The following is a 23,006-nucleotide window of genomic DNA, read 5'->3' as shown; positions in this document are numbered from 1 at the left end:
GTCTTTCAGGTATGTTAACGCCAAAGGATATTTTGAAGATGTGGCGAATGCAATGGAAGAGGCCAAAGAAGAGATTTTTATCACAGATTGGTGGTTAGTATTTGTCCCTGGGGAGTTTGTTTGGAGGTCTCTATGTTTAGGAATATAGAACAGTGTTGTGCTGTTGTAGAATTGTACATTAGGAAAGACAGCAGTACTCACAGATGGTTTGGCCAAAGTCTCAACTAATTAATTGTAGTAGCCTCCACTAAAAGGTCTTTTCAAAAAACCTGGCACCCATATATATTCTTAAAATATTTCGTTTGAACAGTTTTGTTTTTGTCTTTCCATTTGGAAGCAGATAACCCGTATTCATTTTAGTAAAGATTATTTTGCAATGCAAATATAGGTGTAGAGGTAATGGAAAATAATCTTCCCTGGGTATCTTTCCTCATCTGGTTATGTCTGTCATGAGGTCCAATGAATATGCTTCCTCTGAATTGTCCCTTTGAAATTAGAATATTCCCATTTGCCTGTTCTATTAAAATATCCATTGTAATGGTTAGCTTTTTTGGAGATGCATCATGTTTCAACTTTCTAATCCCCTTTAAAATCATCCATGAGAGTTATTATGTTTATTAAAGGCACTGAAAGTCTAGTACCTAAAACTCATTTAGCTCTTGGGAAATTTTCCTCCTGGAATGGGTGTAGGCTTTGTAGTCTGACTTTAGTTCCAATTATCCATCTGCCCGGATAGTTAAAACCCATTGCAGATGCTAACATTTGCTACAATGGAAATGAAAATGTCTTAAATATGTTTTTCTTCTAAGAACTTAGTTGCTTGAAATGCCCCCTGTTTTTCCCTATCCTGTTTCCTTCCAAATGCTCTCTTGTACTGAACTATGAAAATACCTTCATAATTCATTTCCTCCTAATTCTAGGTTTTTCAGGGAGGGGAGAGTAATTAGGAATGTGAACTCATCTTCTTCTACTGTTTTGCCTCAGTGATGAGGAAATCTATAATTCTAGGGCATGCTTTCCCAATTGGCACTATTGACCTTTGGGGCCAGATAATTCTTTATTATGGGGGTGTTGTTCTGTGCGTTGTGGGATGTTTAGAACCATCAGTATCCCTGGCTTTTATCCACTAGATGCCAGTAGCAAGCTCCCAGTTGTGATAACCAAAATGTCTTCAGCTGTCATCACATGTCCCCTGGCAGGGCACAGTCCCTCTTGGTTGAGAACGATTGATCTAGATTCAATAGATAGGGTGTGTGATAGTCAGCATGTCTGAGAACCTGCTTATTCTCATGTTTATGGAGGACCTTAATCTTGCCCTTTATATTCTTGCCAAATTTTGTCTCTTCTGTCAGTTACCAGGAATAAAAGAAAGTTTCATACTTAGAAGCTACCTCTTTGGTTGAATACTTTCTAAACACGTATGAGAGTAGATTCAAGCTTAATGTAGTAGGTATGTCCCTTTAAAAAGTATTTCTGAAAGTTTGACAGGGACATGAAAGAGACTGAAAATAGCATTTCCACTGAGCCCATATTTTCATGTTTTACACAAGCAAATAATATATATTTTGAAGGTTCTGAACACTAAAATACAGACTCATTTAAACATCTAAAGAGATGGAACCTTGAATGTTTTTTCTTCTGCTGTCAGCAAGAAAATAAATCAGGAGGTTATTCCTTTTTCGTGACTGCACTAGGATAACATCTTATTACAGCACTCTTTGAAATAAAACCTTTGCAGGAACTTCCCTTATAACAAGGAAGAAAATACTTGTTGTGCAAGTATGTTGCAAAAGAGAGCATTCAGAAACTTTATCAAACCCTGATGTATCTGGGTCTGAGAGAGTGAAAAGCATAGTGAGAAGGTGCACATGACCTTTAGAAGTTTCCAACCTAATTCAAGAGACATCATATACATGAGTGAAATTAGTATGCAAGCAAAGGCAGATTTAGTGAAATGAGAAGCAACCTGGGACGTAGACGCTCTTAGTTTCTTTATTTGTTAATTCATTTAACCATCCATCTTTTCATTTGTTAATTTATTCACTCATTCATTCCAGAGCTATTTAGTGAGCAGCCTCTATGACGGGTACTGAACAAGGCCACGTGTACAGAAAGATGAAAGAGAAGCAGCCCCTACCCTGCAACAGTAGAGAGTCAGGAAGTCATGTGTAGAACAATGGATTAGGGCAGTGACTGAGCCTGCAGGAGCTGTGGAAGCTTCAACGGACAGAACGCTGGCCTGAGTCCTGGGTGATGGAGCTGTCCAGTTGAAGACAGTGAATGTTTTTGACAGAGGGATAACCAGGACCAAGGCATAGAGGGGTGAGAGAGCACAGCAATTTTGGAGGAAGGTAGAGGTCGTAAACAGCTTAAGCATAGCATTCTTTGGGATGGTGGGTGGAGATAGCATTCAAAAGACGGGTTAGGGCCAAATTGTGAAGGGCCCTTGATGAGCTGCTGAAGAGTTTGCATTGTTTGAACACTGGAGTCCTTTGAACTCCAGTGCAGTCCCTTGAACACTGGGAATCAGTGAACATTTTTAAGCATGGGAATTTTAGCCAAATTTGTTTTCTAAAAGGGACCATTTTGGTTATAGTGTAGAAGATGAATTGAACAGTGGTTATAGAGACCATCTAGCGAGTTATCGTTGTGGTCCAGGAGAGGAATGGTGAGAGTCTCTGCTCAGACCGCCTTAGGGGCCTACTATTACTAACTTGGGGCAAGTCATATTCACCTTTATAAGGGGTCATTTCTAAGGCATAGTTGAATAACATTAACAGTAAGTAGCTACTATTAGTTGAATTCTTACTAAACGCCAGGGACTGTGTTACAGATGAGAAAAGTGAGGCTCAGTGGGGCCGATTAGGAAACTGCCCGTAGCAACACAGTCTGTACGTGCTGGTGCTGGCTTGGATCCAGTGTGTCTGCTCTAGTGCCCACATGTCCTGGAGCTGCCTCTCCCAGGAGCCGACTGCGCCGCATGGTGTGCGAGATCCCTTTTAGCTCTGACATTTTTTAAGTGCAGATTGGATTTTTTTAAGGTGCTGGATAAAGTCATAATCAGATTTGGGTAGATTTAGTCAGAAGACATTTTCTGAAGAGGTAAATTCTAAGGTAGGCTGTCAGGTTAGAAGAGAGAATGATTCGTTAAACAGCCCAGACTATCTGAAAATTAAGGTGAAGAGTAAATCCTAGCTAGAAGTTGAAGGTATCAAAAGAGGTAGTTTCTGTGTAAGGATTAGTGAACATTCCTCACTTGTTTATCTGTATCTACCAGGAGAACATGTCTTATATGTCTTTTCTGTGCTTGGTGCTACTTCACGTCACCTGTGAACTACCCAGTGTTCACTGGAGTGAGTCCTAGAATGAGGCTGGGTGCCAAGATGTGGCTTCCAGTCCATTGCTTTAACTTAGGATGGATGTATAAAGCGTGGCTTAGATCACCTTTCCTCTGGATGATGGTGATTCTCATTCCCACTGGTCAGCAGGAATGTTTGGAGCACGTGTGTTGAGTCTTTGCCTAGATTGGTTCTCTGCCTGGCCTGTCGGTGGTGAGGGTGCAGGTGGGGTCTGCCACAGTGTCTGTACTGAGTCCGTGCATTAAACAGGCCAGAGACAGACTGGATTAGTAAAACTGGAGAAAAAGAAGAAAAACAATAAACAAAGATATTTAAAGGGGAAGTTTATCAGAGGAACGGGAACAGAAACAAGGTCTCCTTTGAGCTGGAGACAAAGGCTCTAAAGTGAAAAACAAACTCAACATTTCATTTGGACTGGCTCACAAGCTAAGACTATTCTAAGTAGGAGACACATTTAAGTTGATTTTAATGTTATGTTTTTCAAATGGTGGGTTGTGACTCTTTAGTAATTATTATTATAATTATTATTTTTGTGTGTGTGTGGTACGCGGGCCTCTCACTGTTGTGGCCTCTCCCGTTGCGGAGCACAGGCTCCGGGCGCTCAGGCTCAGTGGCCATGGCTCACGGGCCCAGCTGCTCCGTGGCATGTGGGATCTTCCCGGACCGGGGCGCGAACCCGTGTCCCCTGCATCAGTGGGCAGACTGTCAACCACTGCGCCACCAGGGAAGCCCTTTAGTAATTATTTATTAAAAGAATTGGGCTTCCCTGGTGGCGCAGTGGTTAAGAATCCTCCTGCCAATGCAGGGACATGGGTTCGAGCCCTGGTCCGGGAAGATCCCACATGCCGCAGAGCAGCTAAGCCCGTGCACCACAACTACTGAGCCTGTGCTCTAGAGCCCGTGCTCTGCAACAAGAGAAGCCACCACAATGAGAAGCCCATGCAGCGCAACAAAGAGTAGCTCCCGCTCGCTGCAACTAGAGAAAGCCAGTGCTCAGCAACAAAGACCCAACGCAGCCAAAAATAATAAATAAATAAAATAAATTTATTAAAAAAAAAGAATTCAGTGGGTTATGTTCAGAATTTTATTTAAATAATGAAATAGGATAAGAAAAGGAAGGAAATAAGAGAACGGAAAGTTGCAACTTAAGTGGCAGTAAGGGTTATTTTGTGAAATCTTTATTTCAGTAGTCAGTAGAAGACTGATTGATAGGTAGGTAGATAGATGAAAATATTGGGGTGGATTCATAATGTATTCCTGTGGATTATGACCCAAAATGTTCAAAAGCCTCTGACTTTCAACAGGGTTGGCAAACTTTTTCTGTAAAGGGCCAGATAGTAAATATTTTAGGCTTTTCAGGTCACATACATACAGTCTCTGATGTATATTCTTCTTTGTGTGTGGGGTGTGTGTGTGTGTGTATGTGTGTGTGTGTGTGTGTGTGTGTGTGTGTTTAATAACCCTTTAAAAATGTAACAACCATTCTTAGCTCATAAGCCATACTAAATAAAACAGGCGATGGACCAGATTTGGCTCATGGAGCACAGTTAGCTAACCCTTGTCTTAGAAAGTAGATTCAAGTTACTGTATTATATCAATACTAGGAGTTAAATATATGGTTAACATGAGAAACTGTCAATCTGTTTTCCAAAGTGCTTGTACTACTAATGTATGAGAGTTTCATTCCTCCTCATCATTGCAAGCACTTGGTACTGTTAGTCTTTTTTGATGTTAGTCATTCCAAAGGGTATGTAGTAGTCTCTCACTGTGGTTTTAATTTGCATTAGCAATGTCTTTTCATGTTAAGCATATCTTCCTGTGACTTTTGGACATTTGTTTAGCTTTTTTGGAAACATATTAAAATCCTACCTTTCTTCTTTTTTTATTGGATTGTTTTCTTACTACTAAACTGTAGAAGAACTTTATACAGTCTAGCTACAATTTGCTCCACTTCATTCTGGCCTCCATGTTTTCCGATGAGAAATTCGCAGTCATTTTGAATCATTGTTCCCCTCTTAAATAATGCATTGTTGGGCTTCCCTGGTGGTGCAGTGGTTGAGAGTCCACCTGCTGGTACAGGGGACAAGGGTTCGTGCTCCGGTCCGGGAAGATCCCACACGCAGTGGAGCAGCTGGGCCCGTGAGCCATGGCTGCTGAGCCTGTGCGTCTGGAGCCTGTGCTCCGCAATGGGAGAGGCCACAACAGTGAGAGGCCCGCGTACCACACACAAAAAAATAATAATAATGCATTGTTTTTCTTCTGAGTGCTTTCAACATTTTCTTCCTGCCTTTTGTTTTCAGCAGTTTGATTATGGTATTTGAATTTATCCTGTTTGGCGTTCACTGAGCTTCTTGAATCTGTAGGTTTATATCATTCATCAAATTTGAGAAATTTTCAGCCATTTTTTCTTCAAACTTTTTTCCTGCATTTCCCTCTTTCTCCTCTTTTTCTGAGTCTCTGATGACATAAATTGTGTCTTTTAGTATTGTCCCACAAGTCTCTGAGGCTCTGTTCATTTTTTTCAATCTTTGTTATTCAAATTGGATAATTTCTATTTATCTGTCTTTAAGTTCACTGATTATTTCCTTTGTCATCTCTGTTCTGGTACTGAACCTATCCAGTGAGAGTTTGGTTTTTTGTAATTGTATTTTTCAGTTTGAAAATTTCTCTTTGGTTTTTATTTATATCTTTATTTCTTTGCTGAGACTTTCTGACTATCCATTCATTTTAAGAGTGTTCACCCTTGTTGAAACATTTTTATAATATCTGGCAGAGAATTACATTAAATAATTCCAACATTTATGTCATTTTGGCATTGGCATTTGTTGAATGTCTTTCCTGCAAGTTGAGATTTTTCTGATTTTTTTGTATGCCAAGTAATTTTTTACTGTATTCTGGAAGTTTTGAATATTATGACTCTGGGTCTTGTTTAAATCTTATAGAGAATGTTGATATTTTTGTTTTAGCAGGAAATTGGCCCATTTGGGTTCATGCAGAATGTTGCAACCAGTCTTCTACCTGTGTGTTTTTAATGTCAATTTTGTTTTCAAAGCCTTTGCAGTGCTGTTTAGATCTGCCCCCCATGTGCTCCACCTAGTGGCCAATTTGGTCAGTGGTCTATTTCTTATTTCAGTTTTCAAATTCTTTGGCATAATATTAGGACCAAACCCATGCATGGGCAGCTTAGGAGTGAGCTAGAAATTCATAAACAACTTTATAGCATTGCTTTTCTGAGCTCCTCTCTCTCCATGGTATACCCACTCCGTATGGGTTGCCTGTGGCTTCCCTTTTTAGTCCTCTTGTTAGAAAGAGGCTTTATTTACCCTGCTCTGCCACACACTTTCTTCAATGACACTTTGTGTCCAGAGCCAAGCAATGGATATTTATATTTTCCTCTTGGAACCACAGCTCTTCCATTGGAGAGAAAAGTTCTATTTCCTCATTTTTGATGCCTGTGGGTCCCTCCCTGCCACCACTATCACTGTCAGGAAATCTCACTCTTCCTCCTCAAGCCTGAGCTAGAGGACTTCTGAGGCTCTCTCTACCAGTGCCAATGCCCATTTCCAGGTTCTCCCTCCCAACTGAGAAATCAGAGGGGAAAGAATGGTAAAGTCACCACTGGTTAGACAGTATGTCAAATTTTTTCTTCTTTCTCAGTATCGAGTCTTCCAATTCATAAACACTGTATATCTCTCCATTTTTTTAGATCTTATTTAAATTTTCTCATTAGTGTTTTGTACTTTCCATATACAGGTCTTGCACTTATCACTAAGTAATTCGTGTTTTTTTATGTTATTGTAAATGGTATTTTTAAAAATTCATGTTCCAATTGTTTACTGCCAGCATATGGAAATGCAGTTGATTTTTTATACTGATCTTATTTACTGCAATCTTGCTTAGTTCACTTACTAGTGTGAATAGCTTTTTTGTAGATGCCCTAGGATTTTTCCCATAGATGATCATGTGATGTGTGAATAATGACAGTTTTCCTTTTTCCGTCATAATCTGCATGCCTTCTACTTCTTATTTTCTTTTTTTTCTTTTTTTTCCTTATTGCACTGGCTAGCATCATCAGTAAAATGTTGAATAGAAGTGATGAGAACAGACATCTTTCTTGTTCTCAGTCTTAGAAGAAAAGCTTTCAGTCTTTTATTATATGCTTTAGGTAGATTTTTTTTAATAGGTGCCTTTTATTACTTTGAGGAAATTCCTTCCTATTTATAATGTATTGAGAGTTTTTATTCTGAATGGGTATTGAATTTTGTCAAGACTTTTCTGCATGTATTGAAATGACCATTTTTTTCTTTTTTTCTGTTAATGTGCTGAATTGCATTGATTGATTTTCAACTTTTAAACTAACCTTGCATTCTTAGAAATAACCCCACTTTGTCATGATTTGTTATCCTTTTTATAAGTTGTGATGTTTTGGTAAAGATTTTTACCTCTATGATCGTAAGGAATATTGTACTTAATTTTTTTCTTTTCTTGGATTGTCTTTGTTTGGTTTTGGTATTAGGATACTGCTAGCCTCATTGTATGAGATGGTATTTCCCCTACCTTTGTTTCCTGAAAGAGTTTGGGTAGGATTGATATTATTTCTTCCCACTTAAGTAAGAAATCTAAAATAGTCAAACTCCTTTTTTCTGTTTCAATCTAGCTAGTTTGTCAATTTTATTAATCTTTTCAAAGAGCTAGATTTTGGTTTCATTGAGTTTTGTCTACTGTTGTTCTGTTTTATATTGCATTGAGTTCCATTCTTATCTATTATTCCCATCCTTCTTACTTTTTCTTAATTTATTCTTTTATTCTATCTTCTTAAGATGGAAGCTCTGATCATCGATTTTAAGCTTTTTTTCTCATACAAGCATTTGCAGCTATAAAATCTTCTAAAAGGAGCATTTACTTAGAAGCACATTTCAACATCTCTGAAGTCGTAATACATCATACACTCAATAACATCTTATAGTTATAGCTGTCATTATTTTTTCTTTCTTAGTGATACACCCAGTAATGATGCATCTTACAGTCATTGGTGTCCTAAACTCAATGATATGTAGTATTACACAATTCTTTTGAATTTTGCTTAGCTAATAATTACTTAGTAAAGATCTTGACATAATGATGCTTGTGGGTCATAGCTATTCTCTCCTTGCCTTTGTTTATACTTTCAGTTTTTATAGCATGACTATTTTTATCTTTTCATGTATTATCCTCAAAATCCAGGTCTCCTTGAGAGCCTGCTTAAGATCCTCCAAAGCATCTAATAGAACTCTCTGCATACAGGGTACACAATGCTTTTAGATTTAAAAAAAAAGATGATGAAGGCTTAATTGCAGAGTATAGACCTGAAAATGGCCCCAAAACTGAAGCCCTCTGATCCCATAATTAATGTGTACATCAAAAATTACAAGTGTATATATGTTGTTGGGTATGTCCTACTTTCAGTGAACTAGCAGTGCCCAATGACACACTTTTCTATTTAAAAGATCTGTTTTTAATTCATCTTAGATCTTTTCCTATCAGTTGCTGCATTTTTTTTGTTTGTTTGAGTTGTTTCCTATTCTAAACTAAATATGTTAATATTTATACTGTACACACCCTTCTATTTGTCTGTTTTCATATTTATCTTACCCAATATGAGTTTCTTTAGGTACTTTTTTCTCTGGGTTTTTATTTTCTTTAACTGAATGACACAGAGCGTAAAATTATTTCTTTTAATCTCTTTAGCTCCTTAAAACCCTGTTGTTTTCACATGCTTAGAAGACTCCCCGGCTAAGCCAATATTCCACGCTAGTATTCTGTAAGGATTTGATCCTTACACAGTCTATCCCACTCCTCCAGGTCTAGCATTTCAGTGGATGAAATTTTCTTTATTGTTTTTGTTTGTTTTTCCCATTATAGAGGAGGTACACTACTTACCAGTTTAACTCAGGTAGTAATTTTGAACAGACCCCCAAGGGAAAAAGTGACTCCTGTACTGTGCTGCTTGTGGCACTACTAAGGAGAAGAACCCAGGGGTCCATTCTCACACTGGGAAAAGTTCATCTATCAGCAAGCCTGCCTTCTTCCCTGCTCAGAAAGCCCCAGGTTCCCATGGACACTGCTTGGTATAGGAAGTCAGTGTTCATGTTTATCTATTAGAACACTTTTGGCCTAGGTTGCTAGAATGCTCAACTAAAGGTGGCTTAAACAATGAGGATTTGTCTCATTGAATGAGAAATCTAAAGTTAGGCAGTACTAAAGTTGGTGAAGTCATCCAGTGATTTCAGGGTTCTGGCTTTGCCCTTAAATTTCCATTCGGCTGCACCTGTCTAAGCACCCATACAACATCCATCCTAGAGCCGCTTTTCCTGGGGTTTTTTTGTGTGTGCATGTGTCTCTTCCTCTCATAAGAGAAACAACTTTTCCATTAACCCCTCGTGTACCTCCTCATATATCTCATTGTACAGGATTGTGTTATTTTGTGCTGGAGCTGCACAGGAGTCTGGGAAAGCAATTATTTAGAATATTCACATTCAGTCATGGAAGGTGGGCTCTGACAGCAAGGAAGGAGAAGGTGGACAGTCAATAGTATCTGCAAGTGTGTCTATGTATGATGTGTGAGTAAGATAGAGAAATTGAAATTGACTTTTTTGGGGTAGAGGCTGCTGTTCCCATATGAAGTTGTACATGGACTCATAGTGGAACTTTGCATGGCCTGCCACAGTGGAGGATGGTGATGACATTTGAGCTAAAATTACCTCTGCTTCCTATGACACAATCAGAACTTTATATTTGTTTTAGTTTCTTGAATTCTTGGTTTCGTGATTCCAGGTTGAGTCCAGAAATCTTCCTGAAACGTCCGGTGGTCGAAGGAAATCGTTGGAGGTTGGACTGCATTCTTAAGCGAAAAGCAGTATGTACTTTCCTAACAAATGCTGATGTAATTTTTTAAAAGTTTATTGCCTCTGAAATGCCTTTTTTTCCCCAAAGCCCTTCATATACACTTACAACTTTTTTCTTTAGAGCTTGACAAAAAGTAGAATACTTACTGTTTTCAAGTTCATTTGGTTCTGATTTTTCTCCCATTACTTGTGAATCATAAATATTTTCACCTAATTCACAGCATGGATTATATTACCAAGTCTAATTTTTGTTTTTTAATCAGTTGTAGGCAGCTGATTTGTTAGGCAAAAAATTGTAATAAAATTTCATCATTGAGTAATAAATGATGAAATGAAACATAGAATTTTATTTATTTATGTTTCATTACTTTGTCATTTGAGCAAAATTCGAAGTCATCTGAGAATGATTTCAGTCAGATGGGGTCAAGCTGATGTTGAAGCATGTCAAATGGAAGGACATAAAGAATTGGTGGTTCCAGTTTTGGGACAGTTCATGGTAATAGTGTGAAATGGTGTGACCCTGTAGATCCTGGGTGAGCATTGAGTGTGCTTTTTTTGTTATAAAAAGTAAACAACTGAAGCAGTATAGGCTCACCAATGACTACTTTACATTCATATTTCTAATGAAATATTTTATGTGGTTGGCCCTCAACCGAGTTAAATTAAGTTGAATTAGAATAGTTGAATTAAGTTCAATTTATTATTAATCATGTCCAAATTAGGGAGTGCTAGTAGCCTTTTTACTATTATTTGAAACTGTCTTAACTTTTAGAATTCTATCATTAAACATTCTAGCAGATTTGTAGGTCCTAAGTAATTGGGGTTAGTATCAATATTTTCTATTTATCACAGCCATCACTTATTTCTTTTTTTCCATCCTCTACATTCCACTACCCCTTTCCCACTCACCTTTCCCCCTTCCTTCAATGTCTTTTCCCCATGCCTTTAGTTTAGGATATCTGGGGATAGTATAGGCAGACCTCACTGTTGATATTAAAGGCAAAAGAAGTTGATTGTCTTTATTTCAGACACATGTTCTGCCAAACAGCATCATTTTCAAGGCTAGTCTAATCTGTTGTCTCAACAGACTACCATTCACAAAATTGGAAATTCTGGTCTTGAAAAGCATTATTTGCATATTCATTAAATAATCCATCATACAGTTACTGTGTCTTCTCTGAGCCTGGTACTACACTAATTACTAAGGATGCCATGTGTGTGAATAGGATTCCATCCCCGCCCATGGAGGGCTTGCTGAAGAACTCATATCCTGGGCTTAGTCCTAGCCTTACCAAACATCTTTCTACATATTGAATGGGCTATAACTTTCTCCATGTTTCTCTCTGCGAAATGGCAGCTTTCCCATTTCTCCTCTAAAAGTAAACTCCTGAAACTCCATTCTAATAAGTTTTTCCAGCCTTGCCTAGCGATCATCAATCATAACAGAAAATCCTCTCCTCATAGAACTTATCCGATGCTTTACTCTTTTAGGTTTCAATTAACATGTTTTTGTTGAATGCCTCTTACGTGCAGGGCACTTGGCTAATCACATGGGAATGTACAAAAATAAAAGACACGATTCTTGAACTGAAGGAGCTTAAAAATCTACACAAGAGTCAGCTGGGTACAGAGACAGTGCCAAGATTCAAAGCAGGAGGGAGAACATTGGGTAGGTCTGATGTGGAAGCCCCTCACAACATGAGGAACTTAGGGCATTTAGTATGGGCCAGAAATTTTAAAAGAAGTGCTTTCTAGGTATAGGAAGTGTGATGGGGAAACATTCTGGATGCAGGAATTCATAAGGCCTTGTCAGTCACAGCAAGGTGACAAAGTTGATGACACCTGAGTGTTAGCATAGGTAGGATGGGAGATCGAGCTGGAAAGGCTGTTGGGATGTGGAGGCTTTGTGAGTCAAGCCAGTGGTTTGCACTTTACGGACGACAGTGGGGAACCACTGTCGGGGGGGTATGATGGAAGAAGGGTGATGTGATAAATATGGTGTGTTGGGACGGTGAATCTGGTAGTAGGAGGAAGTGGGAAGAGCCCAGAGTCAGAGAGCTACATTTTAGATCATGTGCATGTGAGGTGCCTACAGGACATCTAAGTATACTCCAGAAAGCTAGTTGCCAGATCAGGGCTCAGAAGGCAGGTCCTGCAAACCTGGTCCTCCACTTCATGGTAGCTGGCGTGTGTTTGTTTATTCCCCTCAGTCCAGGTCCCTTTTCTGTCACTATCATGGCTTCTCTTTGCTTTTATGGCCCATGAATCCTGTGAGGTACCAGGTGAATACCATGACCAGGTGAATAGTGCTGCCTGATAACCGTGCTTTGTTTGTTTCAATTTCATCTGCTTTTTGAAACTTGTAATTTTTAAATTGCCTGAAATGATTTTTTTAATTTCCTAAGGAAATAGTAATACTATTAAATGTTAATTTCTCAGTGGTACATTTAATAGAATTGCTCTTCCTTAATCCAGTTACAAAATATTATTAAATTTTTAACATTCAGATCATTCCAGATTGACATTCATATGCTCAGAAACACTGCTTCACATAAATAATTTAGTTTCTGAAAGCCACTAGCTTCACAAAGTACTGGGTTTAAAATAGCATTTATTCTTGCATTAATGGGTCCCAGAGGTCCGCAAGGTTGATTGAAATGAATTATTTTTTTCTTCTAACTGATTGTGTAGATCTTTGGGGAGAAATTCAGTGTCTCTGCTTTATAGCCAACATATAGGCAAACATTTCTTTTAATGGATGTTTCTTAGGGGGAAAATACAATATTTTGTTTCTCTGGTAATAGCCAAGTTGATATTTTCCTGTTTCTTTGGCCTTCTGATATGCAATGTCATCATTTAAAATAGTGTAAGCCAATGTTGAGAGGCAGACTGCTTTAACTCAAAGCAGCATCCCAGGGTTTTCACAGTTCTGCATTTATTGCACTAAGAGGTGAGATAAGTTGCATCATAGTTATCGTAACTGCATCCCTGTATCCAATTTGTATATTTTAACCTTAGAAATATGTGATATTTCTGATGAGACTTGCACCAAAAGATTCTTCAGGTGCAGTCACCTGGAGACTTAACAGAACCTAGGTTCTCAGGGAGGATTTAGTCGTCAGGTTAATTTCTTCCTGTCCTGGGTCACAAGGCACATTCTAGAGTTGCAGTCAGTGACCAACAGGAGGGAAAGATGTCCAGGTTTGTCAAACGAGATGAATAATCACATCAATGCAGAGAAAAATCAAAGGGAATCTTACCAAAATGGTGGGCTAGAAGGGCATGGCAGGGAAGGAGGGAAGGGATCTTCAACCTTAAGGACTGTGCTTTGAACAAAACTGGTTTTAAAAAAAGGCGCATGAGTACATGTGCTCTTACATCCCAGTGCTGCTTGCATTTAAATGGTGAGGATACGATTTTTTTTATCCTTTACTTTGCATGTTCCTAAAATATCGCACACCTCCTCCACCTCCCATCCCCCCCTCCACTGGGGAAGCTCTTGACAAGTGATGATCCTGGAGATGTATTAGCTAAGCTATCTTAAGGCAATGGACAAACTTAGCTACATTTAGAAAATATTTGACCACAGTGCTTGAACAATCAGAGAAAAAGCTGGCTCAGAAGCAAAGTCTCTTGATTTCAACTATAAAAGATGTTTATTTTTCATTTTCTTCACATGCATTTGTATGTGTAAAGCACCTAAAAATTCCTACTGTTAATAGTATCATATCTGTTCTACTTGCTTAAAAACTAATTAGAAAAGAGGATAGAACTTTTATCTTTTTAAACTCAGGTGTCATAAAGTTTATTCTATGGAATCCTTGGGTTAGTTGACTGCAGCAGAGATAAGAAACATGGCATAGAAACATAAGAAGCACAGTCAAGTCCAGGCTCTTTGTTTTCCTACTTCTCCTATTAATACTTTTCTTCTGAGCAAAAAGTAATTTCCCCTGGGGTCACTAAAAGGCATTGGTAAAACACTGGATACTTCAAAAGTGTATTTTTGAAATTACAGAATTAACATCAGTCCCTTTTTTTGTAATTAGGCTTTCATTTTGCATAAATATTTCCCATATTTTGCATAAGTCTGCATTATTATGGCCCAACAAATGCCTTCATTCCCAAAGGAAGTATTTTGCTTTGCCCTTTATAGTTTAGAGTTTATGGCAGTGTTGTAATGCCTTGACCAAAAGAAGAGGAATTTATTGCTTTATTATCACAGGAATCTTGTCACTAATTAACTGTTTATTGTGGGCATGGACATAAGTAAATAATTGTAAACCAGACTACATAAAAATGAACTTTTTATATTTAATTACTTCCTTATTAGTCATTTCTATTTAAGCTAAAATGACTTAAAAGTCTCTATCCTATTTCCTACAGAGTTATTTATTTCAATGTGAAAAGACACAGTATAGAAGAAAATGTCAGGTATTAATAGATGGAGGATAATGCTATAATCCATTAGCATTAAAAAATCTCTGTTATTTAAAAAAATCCATTAGTTATGCAGATAAATGGAAAATTGTAAGATTCAGGCCAGTTCCTAATTTTCAATTACTGTACTTCATGGGTAATAATCTCATAAGCCTAAGAAGGAGAATTTCATCCATTTAAAATAAATGAACTGTGATGAAAGATGTCAGGTGTAACGTTCTATAATTTAGGTTGAAATTGGGGGTCTTAAACTTTATATTAAGTCATTCAACGGGAGTCTATTTTTTTAAACTGCTATTCAGTGCTGAATCCTAAAATATTCAAATAGCAAAGTAAATCTGAATAGTAGAGGAGAAAAATAAAATAATGTTCTAGTTTTCATTTAGAGTGCTCACTGACCAGATCATTAGAAATTAATCTGTTCACTTCCTGCCTGCACTTTCACTTCCTTATTTCTTTACTCAAGTCTGTACTTATGTACTTGATTACAACAATAGTTGCATAATATAATAAATAACAAGCAAGTTCCAAAAGTCAACTGTTAACCAGAGAAATAAAATGACTTTTTTTTTTTTTTTTTTTTTTGCGGTACGCGGGCCTCTCACTGTTGTGGCCTCTCCCGTTGCGGAGCACAGGCTTCGGACGCGCAGGCTCAGTGGCCGTGGCTCACGGGCCCAGCCGCTCCGCGGCATGTGGGATCTTCCCAGACTGGGGCACGAACCCGTGTCCCCTGCATCGGCAGGTGGACTCTCAACCACTGTGCCACCAGGGAAGCCCCCGACATATGTATTTTTAATCCTGTTATTTTTCAGAGCAAGAATGGGTCTTCTCTTAGTACTCAGATTTCTTTAATGCAGCCCAGAATGTAAATCTAGTGTATCCCTTCAAAAATATGCACACTTCTCAGATATTACTAACACCAAGTAAGATAGAGTTAGTATTTTGAAGTGATGTGTTATTATAAGGATTTAGGGGCCAAAATATGCTTTTTATTGGCAGAGCAACATTGGGGAACTGTATATATGCTTGGTTTATTCCAAGATTTTACATCTTGCAGCCTAAAAATATTAACTCTTATGTTATTTCACATATTTATAGCATTGCAAAAATATCCAGTTGTTATAAATTAGATGTGTTCAACCAGTAAGGCTTCTTAAATTTGTGACTCAAATGTCCATTATGAACAATACCTAATTACCATGGATTACATTTAAACTGTAACTGAATTATTCACTCTAGTTTATTAGATATGCCTGCATCTCAAATACTCTAGAAAGGATTATGGAAAACTTCTTGCCTTAAATCTGTAGGATATTAAATGCCTAGGTGTAGCTACAGTACTCAATATGCATGTAATATGTTGCAGGATGCTTTCAGAGCTGCTGGGTACAGTAAGTGCAAATTAAAATGTTGCAAACTGCACGGCAACACTGAGGATGCAAACCTAAAAAGTAAAAAAGTGATATAAGAAGTGGGGGTAAATAAGATAGAGTTTCCTGGAGGAACTATATGTTGGTGGCCGAACTGTGTAAGCGGACAGGGATGGGGGAGGACATTCAGGTGTCAGGCAATTTATCATAAGCTAAAACCTTGTCACCGCCCAGAGCTAGGAGAGAAAATACTAGTACTTTTCTATACTACCAGCTGTTGGACATTTCTTTGATGGTTAATATTAAGAATAAATATTATTTGTATAGCATATTAAAGTTTATGAGGCAATTTTGATTTAATTTGACCTTCACAACGGCCTTGTCTACTTTCTTTTAGGTCCAAGGTCTAAGGATGGATCAATGTTAATTTCTGTGCTGCTGCTAAAACTCGGGGATTTTTGAATGTTAGAGAAGCTGACTTCTGAAGAAGTCATTTCAGTGGTGAAATAGACATTAATGATTTAATTATGGGTTAAGAGTATGAACCAATACATTCACCTCTGAAGACTGAGACATGTTTTTTCCACTGAAATAATTTTTAATAAAGAAAAACTCTATGAAAATACCCCCAGAAACATTTAAGGCATGTTTAGCATAATTTATTGCATCAGAGTTTTAAAAACACTGTTATTTCAATTCTTTTTTTTTTTTTTACTAATTTTTTTTTTTTATTCTAAATTCTTATCATTTATGTATTTTTTTTTAACATCTTTATTGGAGTATAATTGCTTTACAATGGTATGTTAGTTTCAGCTTCACAACAAAATGAATCAGTTATATATATACATATGTTCCCATATCTCTTCCCGCTTGCGTCTCCCTCCCTCCCACCCTCCCTATCCCACCCCTCCAGGCGGTCACAAAGCACGGAGCTGATCTCCCTGTGCTATGCGGCTGCTTCCCACTAGCTATCTACCTTACGTTTGGTAGTGTATATATGTCCATGCCTCTTTATCGCTTTGTCACCGTTTACCCTTCCCCCTCCCCGTAGCCTCAAGTCCATTCTCTAGTAAGTCTGTGTCTTTATTCCTGTTTCACCCCTAGGTTCTTCATGACATTTTTTTTTTCTTAAATTCCATATATATGTGTTAGCATACGGTATTTGTCTCTCTCTTTCTGACTTACTTCACTCTGGATGACAGACTCTGGAGAGGGTGTGGAGAAAAGGGAACCCTCTTACACTGTTGGTGGGAATGTAAATTGATACAGCCACTGTGGAGAACAGTATGGAGGTTCCTTAAAAAGCTACAAATAGAAGTACCATATGACCCAGCAATCCCACTACTGGGCATATACCCTGAGAAAGCCATAATTCAAAAAGAGTCATGTACCAAAATGTTATTTCAATTCTTTGTAGTATAATAAAGACAAGCAGAAGATCCTAATCCTGTAACATGAATCAGGTCAAAACTTTCCTCAAGGTCAAGTGTTCTGAGATGTTCAAAGTTGTAAGACTATCAGATACTTTTAGTATTTCAAGTTGCAATTTCAACTTTCTGGCTATAATTAGTCAAATACTGACTGTCTCAGTATGACAAATCATAGAATGGAAGGGAGATAAATTTTTATTTTTTTATATTTGTGTCTTAATATACACTTATGTTTCACCTTCTTGTATTGCACTTTTCATTAAATATTTTATTATACTTGTTTATAGAAAAAATTTTTAGAAAGTACAATGCCCCAGAAATGAAGAAGAAAAAGAAAATCATAACCTACCTCCAGAAATTCTTATTCCTCCTTGTGTTTTCTCTTGTGACAGCAACAGGGGGTGCGTATCTTCATTATGCTCTACAAAGAGGTGGAACTTGCTCTTGGAATCAATAGTGAATACAGCAAGAGGACTTTGATGCATCTACACCCCAACATAAAGGTATTCAGGTCATCTTGCTTAACAATGTTTCTTCTTTATTATTCTGTAGTTTTTCAGATACATTTTACTTTGAGCAGTGGTAATCTTTAGAATTCCCTAATGTATATTTTGAATCAATAATATTGTGAACTTCTCAGAAATAAAATAATTATACTTTCTTATACTTCTGATCTTGATGGAGTCAGCAGAGTTCTCATTTCTGCTTCTCTTACCCTGATAATTTAGCCAAGAACATTCTTCCTAGAGTTGTTTTAAGAGCCCTGTCAGGTTTCTATACTCCTCATTAAGGTTATCCTGGAACCTCTTAAATGTGATCTCCCTGGGATATCCCTTGAACACTGATAGCAACAAAGAGAGCTCCTTTAGGATTTAAAGTGCTCTCCTTAAAAGCACTTTGTATACAGTACTAGTAAAGTGAATAAGCATGATAAGCAATTTGAAAAAAGCCTTTTGATATTTTACCAAAGACCTGAAGCCTATCAGTAAATATTGTCGCCCAGTCACTGAGCTACATCAAGACAATGAATTAATCTTCAGCAGGCTTAAAGTATATAATGATTATATATTTCACCTGATTAAAAAAAGATATTCCATGTAAATAATAACCAAAAGAGAGCAGGAGTGGCTATACTAATATTGGACAAAATAGACTTTAAATCAATAAAGTTTACAATAGATAAAGAAGGATATTATATATTAATAGAAGGTTCAAGGCAGCAAGAAAATGTAATAATTATAAACATTTACATACCTAATACTGACCATCAAAATATATGAAGCAAACATTGAAAGAATTGAAGGGTGAAATAAAGCAGTTCTATAATAATAGTTGGACACTTTAATATCACACTCTCAATAATGGATTGGTATATACATAAAATGGAATATTTTTCAGTCTTAAAAAGGAAGGAAATTCTGACATGTGTTAAAACATGGATGAACCTTGAAGACATTATTCTAAGTAAAATAAGCCAGACATAAAGACAGATATTGTGTGATTCCATTTACATGAGAGACCTAGAGTGGTCAAATTCATAGAGACAGAAAGTAGATGGTAGTTGCCGGATTTTGTGAGGAGGAGGGAACAGGGAGTTTTTGTTTAATAGGTATAGAGTTCCAGTTTTGCAAAATAAAAAGTTCTGGTGATGGATAGTGGTGATGGTTGCACTATATGAATACGCTTAACACCACTGAACTGTACACTTAAAAAGGTTAATATGGTAAATTTTATGTTATGTGTATTTTACCACAATAAAAACATGTTATTAAAAAATAAAGTTGCCTCCAAAGTTTTTGGAATGTTTCTAGTTAAAGACATACAAAAATAGGTCAGTCTGGGATTATTTAAGAGAGAATTCCGTTTGAAACCAGGAGGTTAATAACTTCTTAAATTACCTTTAAAATCAAGAGCTGCCCAAACATCTATATCCCTATATCAATATGATTACTAGTTCAACTTAATAACTGCCAAAATATCAATATACTTCTTAAAAAATTTTGTCAGAGAGAGATGTAGGCTAAAAAGTTTCAGTGTTTTTTATATAACATATAACATAACCCTTTTGGGGGAAAAGGGAATCTGCTATTCCATTGAACTGGCTTTTATTGAAATATGTGGCCAGATTTCAAGCTAAAGGGCAGCTTCCCCCATATGTGAGGGGTCCAGGGTGGTCAGGGGAGTTTTGAAAAGTATCCAGGGATAAATACTGAGGATAAAATAAATAAATACTCTGCTAAATACTGAGGATAAAATTAGAAGTTTGGGGATTTTCTTTGATGTATAGATAGCACATTTTAGCATTTGAATTGTAGGCAATGTTGTTCAGGGGAGTAAACAGACCTATTTTATTATAATATGAAAGACATTTTAGAAAGCATATTACGTGTGTGGTTTTTTTCCTCTCAAGGTGATGAGGCACCCAGATCATGTGTCATCCAGTGTATATCTGTGGGCTCATCACGAGAAACTCATCATCATCGACCAGTCGGTTGCCTTTGTGGGTGGGATTGACCTGGCCTATGGAAGGTGGGATGACAACGAACACAGACTCACGGACGTGGGCAGCGTGAAGCGCGTCATCGGGGCACCTTCTCTGGTTTCCCTCACAGTTAGTAAATTTCACCTTTATGGAACTGCATATAAGGGACACAGTTTGTATAAGTGTGTATTAATAGTGTGATTGGTTGACTGATGGATTGAATGAGAGGTGGCCTATCCCTGGAGAGGTAGAGAACATTGAGTCCAACACAGACCTGGTTTCAGATACCACTTAGTGAGTCTGTAACTATGCATCTGTTAATCTCAGTTTCTTCTCTTGTAAGAAGAGAAAACAGATCTGATAGAGCATTTGCTATCTCATAGTCAGTTCCTTTGCTTTCCATTTAAATTAAAGATTTAGTTCCTATTTGGGAAAAAAGTTCATAAACAGAAATGTGCGGCAAAATTGGACTTGAAGTTAAAGAAGCAACCTTATTACAGTTAGCTGCCAAGGTTTTCGAAATCTTCCTTCTTACAAACATACAAAACTAGGATAGGTCAGTCTGGAGTCATTCAGGGAATTCTGTTTGAAAGCAGGAGGTTAATAACTTCTCAAAGTATCTTTCAGATCAAGAGCTGCCAAAGTCTCTATATGCCTATATTCGTGACTTGTTATTTCAACTCGAATGGTTGCCAGAATATCAGTGTGCTTATTAAAAAGTTTGATGGGCTCCATCTTATTTTACTGTGGTCCATGTTGGTGACTTTTCTGGGAAAACAGAGATTTAGTGAAAAGGTAACGGGGAAAATAATTGACAGAAAAAGCATCGCTTACTTAATATTTATCAGAAGAAGTTCAGTAGCTCAACAGTGAGTATAACTCATGTAATTGTAATGGAAACCAAAAAGTTAATTGGCATGAAATTTCTGGCCCAGTGAAAGAGGAACTATAATGGACTTCCTGGTATCCCTTTGGAAGTATTTAAACAGCTCACAAGGATCGCCCACTGCCCTGTGGCTGACCTCACACATACTACTGTGTGTCTCTTAGGGAGCCTCCGTCATGTGTAAACTTTAAACTGGAATTAAAAGGCCACAGCGCAGCTTATCTTATGCAGTTTCTTTTCTTCTCTTTCTTTTTCTTGTTTTTTAAATAATTTTCTCAGGCTGAAACAACAGAGTCTATGGAATCCTTATGCCTCAAAGATAAAAACGAATCTAACAAAAATCTGCCTGTCCTGAAGACTGTTGATGATGCAGATTCAAAACTGAAAGGAATAGGAAAGCCCAGAAAGTTCTCCAGATTCAGCCTCTACAGGCAGCTGCACAGACACCACCTACGCAGCACAGACAGCATCAGCAGCATTGACAGCGCCTCCAGTAAGTCATCGTCTGCACTGGAATTTATCTCAACTGTGCTCTGTTCCTCCATAGCCAGACACTGTATACCTGTTTGCCGAACTTGTCCTTCTATAATGGAGTAAAGTGAACAATGCTGAGAAGTCGTTATATCATCCTATTCAGTCTCATGCCATTTCATGGCTCTGTTTGACCCATTTTAGAACAGATTTATTGTTTTATTCACATCACGAGTCATAACAGCCACAATTCATGCTTCTAATGGTTGCAGAATGACTAAGCATTTCTAAAATAATGCCAAGTTATAAAGGAAAAAGAAAAGTATTAGGTGTACTTTATAAACTTTTCATATAAGAGATTTCATGTCTCTTTCTATCCAGAAATACACCCAGCTTTTATCCTCAAACATCAGATTTTCTACATCTTATAAATTTACCATTCTTTAAGATTTGTCTTAAAGCTCTACAGTTTTCTGTTGCACAGAATTTGTGACCGATTTTATAGCCTCGCCTTGTTTTTAAAATGATTGAAGCTGCTTCTCAGTTTAGAAAACTTGGTATATTTATATATATATCTATATCTCTTTGTAAAGAAAGAACTCTCAACTTTCTCCAGGTGATTATAATCACTGTAGGAGTCGTCAGAATTTAATCCATGGTTTAAAGCCCCACTTGAAATTCTTTCGCTCTTCCAGTGAGTCTGAGCAGGGGCTCACTAGACGTAACGTTGGTAAGTGACGTGTGACGCGCCGCAGTCTCTGTAGGCTTCCGCTTTTGCTGCATGAGCAGAGCGACCGTGTCTCTGGATTGGCTTTCCATTCTCACAGTGTTCACCCCACGTATGCTTTTAGAATGGATAATCTGATGTTTCTCTAAGAACTAGGTTCTCGAATAAATTAATCAGGGCCTAAAACATGGTGGAATGAAGAGGAGTTTGGCTGGATCGGATTTAGTAACAAGTGATCATCATCAGAAACAGCAACCATAGTAAAATTGTAAGCTAGCGTTTATTGTGTGCAGACTCTGCCGCTCACTGCCCCGAGCGCCTGTGGGGCTTGGTAATAACAGCGTTATCTCCTTTTTACAGAGGAACCAACGGCAGGGTTAGAGATGATAAGTGATGTGCCCAGAGAAGTTCTAGTTTATCAGTCTCCCAGAAGTCATGCTTCAGACTTGTGATTTAGCAGATGTGCAGATGACTACATCAGGACCTTTGGGCTAAATTCTTAAGGCCACAGTTCTATGTACTGTTTAGGAGATGGCTGAGATAGAGCCCAGCTAGCATGGCTGGCTGTGAGTCACTTGTGGCTGTCAGGAGCTGATGACCCTGAACATTAAGCTGGACCTTGAGCAGTGGTTCCAGCATTCTGTAGTCTGGAGACCCTGCAACTTTTAAACTGATTAACTGTATATAGTAAACTAAAGCTCCCATGTAACTGTTAAGTAAATTTGTTTGTCTTAAATCACATTGATATAAAATATGTAAACAACATTGATATATATTAAAATATGGAGAAGAGCATATGTGAGGAGACATTTTCTTTATTTAGCATACAGCTAGTCCTTGATGCCTATGTGGATTCAGTGATAGCTCACAGTAATTCCTGCGCTCCGTAGAGCGTCATAGCCCTGAGACAGGGCACTGGGGAGTCCAGAGAGCCAGGTCAGGGGTGCATGCCGGGGCAGA

General features: G+C 37.8%; 1 protein-coding gene and 1 long non-coding RNA gene across 10 annotated transcripts in view; both read left to right on the top strand.

The window, feature by feature from the left end:
* LOC125964393 (uncharacterized) overlaps window positions 1-23,006 on the top strand; it is a 602,357-nt gene that overhangs the window by 504,651 nt on the left and 74,700 nt on the right. The gene's annotated exons all lie outside the window — the stretch shown is intronic.
* Window positions 1-23,006, top strand: part of PLD1 (phospholipase D1) — a 201,834-nt gene that overhangs the window by 104,128 nt on the left and 74,700 nt on the right. For 8 of the 9 annotated variants that reach the window (XM_033429529.2, XM_033429527.2, XM_033429525.2 and 5 more), the window contains exons 11-16: window positions 10-93; window positions 10,173-10,254; window positions 17,873-17,983; window positions 19,891-20,091; window positions 21,128-21,341; window positions 21,936-22,049. In XM_033429529.2, the coding sequence (XP_033285420.1) occupies window positions 10-93; window positions 10,173-10,254; window positions 17,873-17,983; window positions 19,891-20,091; window positions 21,128-21,341; window positions 21,936-22,049 (806 nt within the window). The remainder of the gene's footprint in view (window positions 1-9; window positions 94-10,172; window positions 10,255-17,872; window positions 17,984-19,890; window positions 20,092-21,127; window positions 21,342-21,935; window positions 22,050-23,006) is intronic. The other variant, XM_033429528.2, reaches the window with a different exon arrangement.

The sequence above is a fragment of the Orcinus orca genome, chromosome 5, assembly GCF_937001465.1.
Source record: "Orcinus orca chromosome 5, mOrcOrc1.1, whole genome shotgun sequence".
NCBI lineage: Eukaryota > Metazoa > Chordata > Mammalia > Artiodactyla > Delphinidae > Orcinus > Orcinus orca.
Note: the sequence above shows the minus strand (reverse complement) of the source record. Positions and strands in the feature narration are given on the sequence as shown.